The 14,897-nt window shown below is 40.7% G+C and overlaps 1 protein-coding gene across 2 annotated transcripts; it reads left to right on the forward strand.

The window, feature by feature from the left end:
* The first annotated feature begins 1,793 nt into the window (after positions 1-1,793).
* Positions 1,794-13,660, forward strand: NR4A1 (nuclear receptor subfamily 4 group A member 1). Of its 2 annotated transcripts, XM_018570383.1 has the most exons (8): positions 1,794-1,920; positions 2,172-2,183; positions 6,351-7,165; positions 8,790-8,919; positions 9,288-9,439; positions 9,989-10,191; positions 11,780-11,958; positions 12,912-13,660. In XM_018570383.1, the coding sequence occupies exons 3-8, from the start codon at positions 6,353-6,355 to the stop codon at positions 13,166-13,168; spliced, it is 1,734 nt and encodes a 577-aa protein (XP_018425885.1). In that variant the 5' UTR covers positions 1,794-1,920; positions 2,172-2,183; positions 6,351-6,352; the 3' UTR covers positions 13,169-13,660. The 2 variants fall into 2 exon arrangements, with proteins under 2 accessions (XP_018425885.1, XP_018425884.1); XM_018570382.1 differs by lacking the exon at positions 2,172-2,183 and having other exon boundaries at positions 1,794-1,923.
* Positions 13,661-14,897: the final 1,237 nt, after the last annotated feature.

The raw sequence follows: 14,897 nt of genomic DNA on the forward strand, positions 1-14,897 counted from the left end.
ATCTCAACAGTATTGTCGGGATCAGTCCCGGCTGCAGCACTCTCAGTATATAGCAGGCGATAGCTCGCGATATACTGAGCTGAGTTTATTGGTGTTTTATGCAACTGTCTGTCTATTTATACCTAGATGTGATCACTGTACAATTGTCAATGCTAAAGCCTGATGAAGGGACCCTGTGCGGTCCCGAAAGCGCTTGTTTGGTCATATGACAAAAAACTTCAATAAATGAAGCTTTTGCTATCTTAAAAGGATTGGTGTGCTGGTGACATTTCTACAAATACTGAGCTTTGGGTCACGGGAGGATGTTAGTATATATCCTCCGGTGACCCCTAAGGCCCCGTTCGCACTTAGCGATTTATCGCGTGGTAATTCCCGCGATATCGCAGCAATTTACCGTGCGATATCGCTCTCCAATGCTTCTCAATGGGGCAAAGGGTCCTGCTGTCGCGGGCCATGCGTCGCTACAGCAGAACCCTTTTTGGAGCGGATTTAGCCGCGATTCAAGCTTGCTCAATGCAAGCATTTGCGCGATATTGCGCAAAATGCAAATCGCGCAACAAGCGCATCGCGCAGTGTGAATGGGGCCTTAGCGAACCATGGGATAAAAGGGTGGCACCATAGTTTTCTATTAAAGGTCTCTATTGCAGAAATCGCTGTTTTTGCAATTTGATCTTTCAATGGGCTATTCATTTTTATCTTGCGATTTTTGGCTGGAATTCTGCTTTAAGATGTGTTTACGGAATAACACTGATGTTGAAAGGTGAATTTGTATATAGTAACCCATGGCACCAGCATCATATATCATATTGCAGCAAAGGCTATTTTGATCATTTTTGCTGGATTTCTGCTTTAAGATGTGTATATTGAATGACGCTGAGATTCTCACTGTGCTTGAATGGGTTTTCTCCAGGTAGTCCGGTTTCCTCCCACACAAGGACATGCTGGAAGGTTAATTAGCCCTGTATGTATGAGATAGGGACCTTAGATTGTAAGCTCTTAGGGACTGATGTGAATGTGCACGATGTAAAGTGCTGCGTAAATTGTCACATGTAATGTCCTAAATAAATACATGTTGAAAGGTGAAGTAGACCATAACCCACGGCAACAGCCTCATACCGGCTGATTTGCTTGTATAATGCCCTTGTGCCATTAACCCAGATCAGTGTTATACAGCAGGCATGTGTCGTGTGCCATGGCACTATCATACACGGTCGTGCACCCTGTGTGTGTGTGTGTGTGTGTGTATGTGTATGACTTTCAGGAGTTGTATACACTGTCGTAGTAACCGCCGTGCTGACTCCTATATAAACGGCTGCTGATGTAACACACGTCCATTCACCTTCCCCGCGTGTATATGTCTGACATCACGGACACATGACAGCCGTGCTCAACTTTCCCCGTCTGATTGGTATAAACATGCTGCCTATGGAATCCGTCCAGCCGTAAATATGCCGAGAATCCAAGGGAAGCCTCCTGCCCGCGCTATATCCGACGTGTGATGACGTTCATTCGGGGTCTCCCCTCCCCTGGCTGCTATTTCAGGGCCGTGTCCCTCCAGCCGCGGCGGCTAATAATAGCAGCAGCGCTATTAATAGATCAAACAATGTGCCCTGCGTCATAGGAAACAGCGTGCGTCACCAGATACATTCCAGGCTACGCTAAGCCGGAAAAACCACGCCCCCTCTAGCCTTCTATGGAGAGCGGAGCAGAATCACCCACGTGCGTCATACACCCCCTGTGTCATGGCCACGCCTTCAAGTGCGTCACAGAGGCTTTAATAGAATGTAGATGCACAAGTAGAAGCTCAGTAAGCCGTACGGGGTCCTAGGAGACAGAGAGGTGGCAGTGACCAGGCGGCATCACACTGCAACACGCTGAACCCCGCGGACAGCCCGCACCGGGGACATCTAGCAGACACAATTGGTATGTCACTGCCATTCATTCTTTTAGCTGTCAGCGATTAATGGAAATGTGGGATTTCTGTACGCGATCTGATCTTTATAGGACCATGTATTGCTGTTGAAGAATGCAGGGATTGATGTGCATCTAGCGGATTATTTCTATGCATTAATTTACCATGTTACCTATTGCCAATTCTAGGACTGGCACATCAATGTAGGTGCATGTATTCTATCCCTGGCTGATCGGATGGTGGAGCGGGCACAGGCGCTCCACAGCAACAGGTGCAGGTCTATACAGACATGCCCTGCTGCACCTCACACACACTCCCCATTTTATTCTGGGTCTTTTGGATTAGTTCTTGATGAGTGAGAGTGTGTACATGATCTGTGATTAATATTCCCTTAGATCCAAATTATGTGCATGATGTGTGACTGATATTCCCAAAGATCTGGATTGTGTGCATGATGTATGGTTAGTGTTCCTAAGATCTGAATTGTGTGCATGATGCCTAACTAATATTCACAAAAATCTGGATTGTGTACATGATTTATGATTGGACTTTCTAAGATCCAAAGTGTGTGCAGGATGTGTAACTGATATTCCCAAAGATCTGGCTTGCATGCATGATTTATTAATTAGTATTCCTAAAATCTGGATTGTGTGCATGATATGTGACTGCTCTTCTTCAATGGTCTGAATTGTGTGCATGATATGCTACTGCTCTTCTCCAATGATCTGAATTGTGTGCATGATATGTGACTGCTCTTCTCCAATGATCTGAATTGTGTGCATGATATGTGACTGCTCTTCTCCAATGATCTGAATTGTGTGTATGATATGTGACCGCTCTTCTCCAATGATCTGAATTGTGTGTATGATATGTGACCGCTCTTCTCCAATGATCTGAATTGTGTGCATGATATGTGACTGCTCTTCTCCAATGATCTGAATTGTGTGCATGATATGCGACTGCTCTTCTCCAATGATCTGAATTGTGTGCATGATATGTGACTGCTCTTCTCCAATGATCTGAATTGTGTGCATGATATGTGACTGCTCTTCTCCAATGATCTGAATTGTGTGCATGATATGTGACTGCTCTTCTCCAATGATCTGAATTGTGTGTATGATATGTGACCGCTCTTCTCCAATGATCTGAATTGTGTGCATGATATGCGACTGCTCTTCTCCAATGATCTGAATTGTGTGCATGATATGTGACTGCTCTTCTCCAATGATCTGAATTGTGTGTATGATATGTGACCGCTCTTCTCCAATGATCTGAATTGTGTGCATGATATGTGACTGCTCTTCTCCAATGATCTGAATTGTGTGCATGGTATGTGACTGGTATTTCTAAAATCTAAATTGTGTGCATGATATGTGACTGGTATTCACCAATGGTCAGGATCCTGTGCTATGTGTACCAGATTTCCAAATTAGACTGACATATTTGACATACACAGTCCCTGTACTGTACTGCTCCTGCAGTCTGATTATTCACAATAGTTTAGGAGGAAGAAATGCAACTTTTAGGGAGGATTTTTCTCCCTAAGGCATCACAACCAGGTCCTTTATAGTAAAGCAGTAGGGAGCACTGCTAGTGAGCGGCAGTGCCTACTGAGATTTAGATATATATATCACATGATTTAAGGAAAAGCCGTGTTGAGAGACCTGCAGGATACCCTGGCCTCCCTCTGAAGTGCTAGGGGCTTGGCTCTGGCATTCAATACTTTGGGTCACTGGAACAGATATTCAGCCTCTATAGTTAGAACCTCTGATCTGCAAGCTTCTTTCAGGTTGATGGCTCAAAGTATTGAAGTCATTGGATTGGCATCACAGCCATACAGCTAGTTGGGTCAGCAATGGCAGCTTTCCCTTAACCATGATAGCTTTGCATTGTCAATGTTGCAGCCTGTTCAAATAAATGGCAAGCGTACTCATATTGCTTTAGCAGTTCTCAGTTCAGCATTATACGAGGTGGACAAAGTGCTTTCTTGGCTCAGCGCAGCCTCCTCATGCTTCTGGCATTTCCTCCAGGGAAAAGTCTAACCTATAAGGCTTATAAAACGGTTTTATTGTGCTGGGTTACAGTGTTGTTTGTCAGCTGCTAAACAACAAAAGTAGCGGTTTTCCTAGCAGTGCAGCCAGGCATTAGATTTAATGGCTTCTTTAAGACTAGGCTGCTTTTATTTTGCTTTACCATTGTTTTAATCCATAGAATGGACTTCTCTTTGATGCCACAACAAGATCTGTAATACTGCAGTCAGTGTTAAGTTTGTTAGTAAATAGTCATTTTGATACAGATTTCCTGCATTAGTTGACTATAAAGACCATAATATAGTGAATTCTACAGCTGCTACAGAGCCTCTTGGAGATCCACCAGTTGGTGTTCTGTGTGATGACATCCCACAGCTTAGCAGAGTATGATGTAAAGAAGTACAAACCTTTCTTAACAACTCTTCTTCCCAAGTATTTGTGCAGCAGCTGGGATGCCATTGTTAAGTCCAGTGATCCTGGCATATCCCAACCTGCTCTATAAATACAGTGTGAAAACTGCAGGCTAAACTCTGACCTAATAAATGGCTAATTAAAACCTCTTTAGTCTTCAGTGTAGTCAATATTTAGGATATAATGGTTTCTTGTGTATTTTTCCACGCGATCAATAAATGTCCTGACTAAACGGCATGTTTGCAGAGTAACTTTTTCTAGTGATTGCCGCAACATTATCATCAAAAGGCAGCTCACTGCATTTTGTTGAACCAAAGTTACATTTTAAAAACTGATTTGCCACAAGCGTAATACTTTTGGAGTAGACTTTTCAAAACGCTACATTGTTGAGCTGCAGGAATTGCATATGAGCTGCTGCATATTACATATGGAAAAATGTTCATTACAAACAGCAATAACACTATATTACTGTTTCCAGTTAAACTGATCCATATTTTTTTTACTTGCTAATTGTGCAGCAGAGAACCATCTGTGTATCTCTTGGCTCCAAAACTTTGCACTTCCCACAATGAACATTTTAAATGGGTTTATATACCTTTTTAATAATAAAAAAGATTGTTCTGATTAAATGTGTTTTATTATATTTTTTTAATCTCTAAAATACAATATTAATGTCAGTAAACCTGCACCATCAGGGCTTGAAGTTAGTCTGTATCCAACTGCAATCTGGAATGATAAATTACATGCTGTCCTCTGTTTACAGTTAAAGCTGAAGATGGTTTCTGTGCCTTCCAGTACTTTTAAGTATATGTGTTTTTTGCAGCAATCGTGTGGTGTTAACTTGAGCCTGGGTTGTCAACTAAAGTTATGGCAATTTGTGCTTAAAAAAAAGAACTCACTGATGCCCTGCAGCGTTACAAGAGGAGCCATATAGAAGAACATTGTGCTGCAGAAACAGGCCACTTGTTTCCTAGAGAATCTACATTTCTGAATCATAAGCAGTAACTTTAGTTATAGGATTAGGCTAAGTTATAGGATTAGCATTGTTTTTTTGGGACCATTTTATGGGACCATTGTGATGCATACAAGGAAATGCCAAATGTTTACCATACAAACCAATCTTTTTTCTATAATAGGAAAAGGAAAGTTTATCCCCCTCACACATCCTATGACATCACTTTACTGTAAAGCTGGTCAGTGGTCATACACCCTAAGATGTTGATCATTTGATCAGCTCAATCAGTTTTACCAACAAATGCTATGAAAGTAAAATTAATGCGATTCTTCTGAATTTAATGGAATTCAGTCTAGCGTACCCATATCACACTTGTTCTTGGGTTTTATAGAATTAGCCAATCAAAATCTTACCATGTGAGGCCTGCTTTATAGTCCGGTCATTTGTAAATATCCTTTTGGCATATGTCACAGGCCATTCTGCCTCTCTCGTTATAAATGTGTAAATTTTACATTAGCATTTTTCCAATTGAAAGGGGAAAGGGTAGAAAGAGTAATACCCCAATAGCAGCCATTTATAATTTACTACCAAAGATAGACAAGTACTAGATTGTTTCTGACTGGCAGATGTGTATACTGCACTTTGCGCTCTATGGTTACTCCGTGCACTTGATTGAATAAGCTCATGTGTGCTATAGTGCTTCGTTGGCAACTACCAAGTGCACATGCAGTTACCAGACCAACCTTGTCATCCTAGATAAGTTAAAGAGAAGTCAATGAACAATTGGTGGAAAATGAGGATTTATTTTTGTCACAACATGACTGGAGAATTGGGGGAATTGTAGATTGAAAAAGAAGGGGCAACGCAGAAAAACCAGAGCATATTTGTTACTGAAAGCTCACACAAAGCTTTGGAAAACTTCAAATTCAACTACAATTGCTGAACCATATATTGCTTCAGTCTGCTTTAACACTACCATTATTGTTTTGAGGATTTACAGTTGGCTCTTTTACTAACCGTTTTTTTTTTTCCTCTGTTTTAGAAATGCCCTGTATTCAAGCCCAGTATGGAAGTCTGTCCCAGTGTGCAGGCCCCAGTGACAGTTATGTATCAGACACCTTAAACTCAGAGTTTGGTAAATTCACCATGGACCTTGTTAACAGTGAAATTGCAGCTTCCACGTCTTTGCCTAGTTTCAGCACCTTCATGGACGGTTACACTGGAGAGTTTGATGCTTTTCTTTATCAGATCCCTTCATCAAATCCACAATCTTCACTGAAGGTTGAGGAGTTTCAAGTGTTCGGCTGTTATCCTGGTTCTTTCGCTAATCAATTGGATGAAACCATGTCATCGAGTGGTTCGGATTATTACGGTAGCCCATGCTCGATCCCATCTCCTTCTACACCAGGTTTCCAGAATCCTCAAATACCCACATGGGATAGTTCTTATGGCGCCTACTCTCCGACTCAAAGCTATGATAATATGCGGCCATGGACAGAGCAACAGAAAACCGGCATTCCTCAGGCATCTTTTTTCTCCTTTGGGACACCAGCACATAGCCCAAACATGGTTCCTAATACATTAAAGATGAGTCACGCTGCACACAGACTTGAACAGCAGGTTGTGGATCCAGATGTGTTTGCAATGGCACAAAACTCACCCGCAGGATTTCAAACTATCCCCATTGGCCAGGGGCCTGTGGTACTGGACAGCTCTGTTTTATTGGACAGCCCATTATCTCCATCCAAAGCACGTAGCCCCAGCTCAAATGAGGGGCGTTGTGCTGTCTGTGGGGATAACGCTTCTTGTCAGCATTATGGTGTACGAACCTGTGAAGGATGCAAAGGTTTTTTTAAGGTAAGTACTGAATATTGCTTTAGATTGCAATGGTTGTCTGTCGTTACTTAGACTTGGCCTTGATTGCCTCACCTGTTGGTCTCCCTGGGTGCTGGATGCCCTGCAGACTTGGCAGGCAGTCCTGGCACAATATCTTGGTTCTCAGCCACCCAGTCTTTGCGCTTCAGCTGATACGCGTTCCTGAGGATGAAGAAAGGGGGCTCGTCCCAAAACCGCTCTGTGGTGTTAAAAAGCAGCTGTCCTCCCCTGTGTACAGTTTCTTGGCTTGCTTCTACAGCAGTTGATCATCTCTGCTGCGTTTTCCTAACGTCAACTGGAAGAATTGAGCAGGGGCAAACTGGGGATAAGACGAGGAACCCAACACCAATTACAAAGCGGTTAGGGAACCAGAAGTTTCCATTAGGCAGCAGGTGCTGGAACGGTGTGAAATAAACTGCAACCTTAACTCCTGCAGAGCAGAGAGACCAGAAATTACTTGTACCAGAAGAACTTTTTCTGTTGTAATAAGTTTATTTTTAACGCTGGTCACAGGAGGCCATGTATTCTGGGTAGAAGCAAAGGTGTGTTAAAAAAGCAGCAGCTATGAGTCTAAAGATGCATGTAAATCACGCATTGCCTTGTTCAAATTGTGCTGGATGCAGCAAAGCATCCAACAGTTTGTTGGTGAGGGTCCCATAGAGACAGGAAGCCAAAGAATATGCTTGGTAACTGTCCCCTCTGCATTGCACTTTAATTAATATATATATATATATATATGAGAGAGAGATGTTTAAATGGGAAAATGAATACAAATGTTAGGAAAGCCATCAGGAGAGTTCCCACTTGATTTTCCCTGCATTAAAAATAATAGTATAGGTACAGGCTCAGGTCTGATTTTATTTAAAAAAATAAAAAAAAGTCCTGTTTTTAAAATGGGTAAACAAAATCTTTTATTTTTTGTTACACCTGTTTATAAATAGGACAAAGCATAGGTAAATGCTTATAATAAATAGCTTTTCGTTTATTTATGTTTAGAGTTAATTCAATGATATCATTAAAGATGAGCCCAAAATTGCATAGTTGGAAATTATAGGATTTATGTCATTGCCCCTCTGTGATGTTGAGGATTTGCTTCCTTAGAACTTGTGCTTTCAGGGTCATTCCAAAGTTAGGACTACAGTTAGGAGCATTATTTCTTTATACATTTGTATACAATACTGTAATGTAGTCCTACATTTCATTGTATCTAGAATGCAAAGGTGAACAATCCTTGGCTCTAAATTGTGCCAATGTTTTACTACCACAACTGCGTTTCAGCCAGCGTCCTGTGTGTTTGCAGTAATCTATCCTAATTCCCAGTATAAGGCCACTGTCTACAGTTTCAGCCCGCCCACAAAATAATTTGTTTTTGTACTTTCTTGATCTGGGTCCATCTGTGTTATAGTCAAATCAGGTGCTTTAAAAGAGATGCTCGGCTAATTAAGAAAGGCGAATCACTCTCTTTTTGCTTAGAGCCAAATGTCAACTTGATATTAGGAACAGTCCGACACTAGAGAAATGTTACAAAAATAAATGGAACAGACAGGGCTTTGTGTCAGTCTGGCATCTTGCTTCCTCTGACAATTGTTCCTTTTTCTCCCCACAGAGGACTGTACAAAAAAATGCCAAGTACATCTGCTTGGCTAACAAGGACTGTCCCGTGGACAAAAGGCGCCGGAATCGCTGCCAGTTCTGTCGGTTTCAAAAATGCTTAGCAGTGGGAATGGTAAAAGAAGGTATGTGCTTTATTATATCTTAAGTCATTTTATTATCTGCAGAGAAAAAGACAGTTGTATGTATTTTGAGGGGTGTGTGTGTGTGTTTAAATTATATAGATTTATGTTACAGAAGATCACTTGTGTGTACACATATACACACAACTGATCATCTGCATGCCTGCGGTTTTTGAAGGGGATTTTCAATTGTGTAAATATACAAGGGGGTATTTAGTAGGATGGAGATCAGGTGACTTCCAGAAAAAGTTTAGATTAAAGAAGACAGTGCAAAGTTATTTTACAGTAAGGAACCATATTCTTATCACTTGAATCACTTACCTTCTTTGTGTTTTGCTTGGTTTTCTAATTACATACATTGATTTTTTCAGTTGTACGCACGGACAGCCTAAAGGGCCGTCGGGGTCGCCTGCCATCAAAACCAAGGCCAGCTTCTGATTCTTCACCCATTAGTCTTATTAATTCACTGGTACGAGCTCACATCGACACCATCCCCAATTCTAGTAATCTGGATTACTCACAAGTAAGTTGAACCAGTGCATGTTGACATTTTTTTTATTAATTTCCCCATTTAGACACCTATTTAAGTTTATATTTGCAAAGGCCAACGTGCAAGTTGAATATTATGTCATAAAGTGAACCTGTGCTTTAGGAACAGGTTCACTAATTTAGCACTTCACAGCAACACATATCCATATTTTGCCTCCACCACTGCTCCATTCTGTGCAAGCTAGGAGTCTCTGGAGTTGTAGCTTACATGGGGCCGTGGACTCCCTCTGTGACGGTGATAATTGGCCCAGCACTGTCACATGGGGCGAGTCATATGCCTCCATTACCGGAAGTACCTAGTATTTCATTGGGCTTCTAGAGTGAAGAAAAGTAAAATAAAGGCTGGGGAATCAAAGCAAACCTGTTGTGTTTCCTTGAATGGGCATAGCACAGGTTTTCTTTAGGACCTTTTTTTTTATTTATAATTTAACTTGCAGGTCGGTTTGGAAAGTTTTTGTTGATTAGTATGTTTGGTGCCAACTCTAGCACTGTGTAACCCCTGATTCCTTTTTTTCTATGACAGTACCAGGAGAATGTCTCCGTCCTGCTGGAGAAGGAGAATCCAGTTGACGTACAGCAGTTCTACGACCTTCTTTCAGGTTCTTTGGAAGTGATCCGCAAATGGGCAGAGAAAATCCAGGGCTTCATAGAGCTTCCTAAAGAAGACCAGGACCTCCTATTGGAGTCTTCTTTCTTGGAACTGTTCATCCTGAGACTGGCTTACAGGTAATCCAGCTGTTAATTTCTGGAGGGCGGTCTCATTTTGGCCTGCTAATCCCTGTTCTGAACACTGGGCAGGACATGCAGTAATATAGGCGCAAGAAGACTTTCGCTACCTTGATTGAGAAATTGGATTCTCCCATTGGAGAGCAAGCCAACATAAACAGGAGTAAAAATAAAGGGCTATATTTAGCCCAGACTTTAAGCTCATGATCTGGAGTGATTTTCTGAGTTAAAGGGGACCTGGCCTGGAGCAACTATGGTTAGAATCATTTACAAAGTTTTGATATTTGTATAGAATTTTACAGCTGTACTGGCTGAGAGAGATATGGAGCCTGCAACTGCTGGCTTCCTTCTTAGCTGGTTGCCTGGCCTTACTTTGGGTCACCAACCTAGAATAAGCATGTAGATAAGACAGTCAGAGTGAAGTCTGAATGACTCATCTGCATATTCAATATAGGTATTGGCATATAGTACTTAAGCCATTGAGTGAGCACTATGTCCAGACAGAAAGACAGCCTGCATATTTCTCAGGAGAGGTTTAGAAAGGTATAGTGAATTTTCAATGAGAGTATGTTTTGAGGAGTTGCTTCTGTTTAAGCAACTGTGATCATTAACTCAACCTGCATATCTACTATACAAATATGGCTTTCCCCATAGACACTTTAAAATTACAAATTATACATCAAATTAAAGTTTTCAAAACATTAACACACAATCTGTAAGATTCACATTATTTTGAAGATTTTTAAATGTTTATAAAAAAACAAAAGTATTCAGACTTGGATATTAAACATTTCCCTCTAAAAATGCAGCTACTTTGAGTGAGTAAAAAGAACAAATATAACAAATATGAAAAAAATCTAGTGCTCTGTGATATAAATGCCTTTTGGGATAGGGATCGTATAAAAGGAGTTGTAGATGGTCACTTTGTCCCATCTTATCATACTGCCAGTGGTAGGGATGGGCACAGAAACACCATGGCTACCTATGACTCCCAATAATCTTAAAGCAAGGGGAGGACAACTAATGATTCTGGATGTCTGGTTTAGGAGGATCATCACTCCTAGCAGCTTCAGGCAGTGAGGCAATCTGCAGTGATTTAATTAATATTGTGGTTATATTGCCAGTTCATATGTGCATGATGCTTAGCAGACGTTTTCTAATAGAACACAAGCTGTGCATTATTAATACTAACTTTTATACATGAATATTTTGTTAGATATTTGGCTTGGATGTGGTGGCCATAAGCCCTTATGAATGTTGTTGAGAGTTTTGTACTAAGCAAGCATTGTCTATCCAGTTATATTTTTCTGTATGGCAGGCTATAAAATGAAAGAAAACACATACGTTTGCTAGTGACTATTGTCATTGCCTTTCTCTGGGATTATTCACACCCATGGGTATTCTACCAACTGATGTGGGGCAGAATTTATTTCTGTTTATAATAATTTTTAACTGTTCATTAACACTGGTAAATTCTGAGGTTAGACCGTATATACCAATTAAATTACCTAATGTAACTCTCCAAGTCTAAAGTATTCATTTGTCCATGTACTGTAATTGACATTGATTTTGCTTATTGTTCAAACAGCTCAAAGCCAGAGGAAGGGAAACTGATTTTCTGTAATGGAGTGGTGCTTCACCGTATGCAGTGTATTCGAGGCTTTGGAGAGTGGATAGACTCAATCATTGAATTTTCACACAGTCTCCAACGTATGAACATCGATGTCCCATCATTTTCCTGCCTCTCTGCCCTTGTCATCATAACAGGTAAATTAAAAGTTTGAATAAAAGCTAAACACTTTTTTATTGTAAAATGTCCACCTTATGGAAATGGTGGACTCATTGAGTGTTGTATCCGTAGAGTCCCAGACTGCAAGTAGTTGAGCCCTGCAGCTGAAAAATGCTAATTTAATGAAAACTCAGTTACCTTGTTTTTAATGCGTATATGCAAAGTGTTTAAAGTGTTTATATATGTATGTGCATATATAATGTTAAGAATTATCATACAAATACATTTATTTTATCTATCCTATCCCACCTCAATCTAACCGCTGAACAATCACTTACTTTCTCAAACAATCATCCCCGCACAGCTACCTCCTCATGTGTCACTTGCCCTTCCCTTTTAGAATGTAAGCCCTCACGGGCAGGGCCCTCCTTACCATCTTGTCTTGAATTGTATTGTGATTGTAATGTCTTCCTTACATTGTAAAGCGCTGCACAAACTGTTGGTGCTATATAAATCCTGTATAATAATCATAATAATCTACACTTTTATATACTTGCACGTACTGACTGACAGCAGTGCCTCAATATAGAACTTAAAACGGTTCTTTAAATGGCATTCACGATAGCATAAGCTGTCTGCACATACTCAATACTTCAGTTGTGCCCCTCCCACCTCCATGCCACCCATTGAGCTCCTAAATTGTCACCACTGACATACAATTTGCCGAGGCTAGTCTGGTTACATTGTGGCATGTCAGCAATGCAGTATCCAGTTATTACATAATTTTCAAATTGCATGTTATTTTTAAATGGGATCTTTGTGGTATGTGTGTATATAATCCTGCAGTCTCTGTTTAAAGAAATGAGAGGTTGCAAGGATATTATATCACTGTATGTAACTACAACTTGGTTATTAGACTTGGTAATCTGTTAGACATTTGTTTTAATCATGGGAAACTCATTAATTTTGATTATTGTTGTTTTCATTGTAGATAGACACGGATTAAAAGAGCCTAAAAAAGTGGAGGACCTTCAAAGCCGGATAATTAATTGCCTTAAAGAGCACGTGCCGTCCACAATGAGTGAGCCCAGTCGATCTAACGGTTTGTCCAAGTTATTGGGCAAACTTCCGGAGCTGCGCACCCTCTGCACGCAAGGCCTTCAGCGCATTTTTTACCTGAAACTGGAGGACCTAGTGCCACCACCACCTATTGTAGAGAAGATCTTCATGGACACACTGCCCTTCTAAAACATTGCACTTTTCTTCTAAGCTCAGAGAAAAGGACACCCAAGCTCACACAGAATGTGGAGTATCCTGTTACAAACTTTTGGAACCCTTTTCTTTGACATTAGGTGCCTAACCAGTAGATTGTTCCTCGGTGGGATCTTCTGGGTCTTATATGAAGACTTTCATTTTATTATTCTAGAAAAATCCAGTTGTGCCTTTGGCTAAAAACAGACTTTTTTTGTGTCTTGTTTCACTTTTTAAGTATTTTTTTTAAATACTTGCTGAATTCACGTGGTTCCTATACTGCCTTTCCTACAGCACTCCAAGATTGGACCGGACCTTTAGAGCAGACTCAAAAGCTTTGGGAGATGGGCAGCATATAGCCTGCCTTTTTTTTTGCCCCAGCTGTCTTAGACACAGGCTGAAAGGGATGGACCGAATTTCATTCACAGCCAGTTTGTAAAGACTTGTACATAAATGAAGAACGAACTGTATATAGTATTAAAAGGTAAAGAAAAGCTACTCCTTGTAATGGTCACTATGGATCCCACAGTGTTCTGGGCTGTGTGTATATATGTGTAATTTTTGAAAAGAAACATTTATATTTGTGTACCTTACTGGATTTTCAGTATGTGTTTTTTTCTGATTAATATATATTTAATATATTGAATAAAAAATGCTGTAATAGCAAACAGTGGTTCATTGGCATGGTTTCTAGGGCTGCAACAACTAATCGACATAATCGATTATAATCGATTATTGAAAAAGTTGTCAACTTTTACAATAATATCCCTGTTTTTCTCCAGTGACCATTAAATGGTGGTGGTGGTCTTGTACAAAAATGCAAGATCTGTTGGTGTCCCTTTTTGTGTCGGTGCAGGGGCAATTTTGCATTAAAATGTCTCGCCAAGCAAAAAGCAACATTTTTGTGCATAGTACTGACCATTTCATTAATATAAATATTTTGCCTATACATTTTCTATCTCTTTGCATTTATCTGTTGATCCTGCCAATTTCCTTAGTGCACTAAATTTCTAGTTGTGTGCCAACAGCTCTTTTTGGCTGTTACTACTATTTGCCTTTGCATTATCAGGTCTCTGCTATGCCTCTGCCTATCAGCTCTACATTATAATGTGGCATTGGTGGCTCCTCCATCACACGTGTGGCCACGAAGGAGGAAGCTCTGAAGGGGCCAACTGCAGACCATTCCCTCCTCCCAGCCTCACTTTTGGCTTTCGGAAGTGGGGGGGGGGGATGTACTGTAAGTGGCTTCCTGTCGTGATAATTCCCCCAATAAGTCCATGCTCATGTGTGTGGTAACATACTGCAAAGGTCTGAAGGGGCCTTGGTAAAGATATTGCATGACCGAGACTGATTTACTTACTGAAATGGAAAATCTTCACTCCATAAAGTAAGCGAGGTTTCACTTTAATTATCCAATCATGTGAAAAGCAAATTTATGTATTTCATCTGCACCTGATTGGGTATTCAAAGAAAATACAGCTACAATTTGAGTGGAGATTCTTAACCCCCTTTCGTAAATCAACCTCTTGGCCATACAGGAAAGCTGCACAGAGACAAACACGTAGGCTGCCATTGCTGAACTTGTTCTCAGAACACTAATTGGCTGTCTCCTGCCTCAATATTTCCCATAACGTCTTCCAGGACAGCATCACGAGATGGAATCTCCTCCCCCACACACAGGAAACACGTCACTTAATCTGCTTAAAAGACCCTCCTCTCCTCCACT

This window comes from Nanorana parkeri, unplaced genomic scaffold, assembly GCF_000935625.1.
Source record: "Nanorana parkeri isolate BGI_ZX_2015 unplaced genomic scaffold, ASM93562v1 scaffold1526, whole genome shotgun sequence".
Taxonomy (NCBI): Eukaryota; Metazoa; Chordata; class Amphibia; order Anura; family Dicroglossidae; genus Nanorana; species Nanorana parkeri.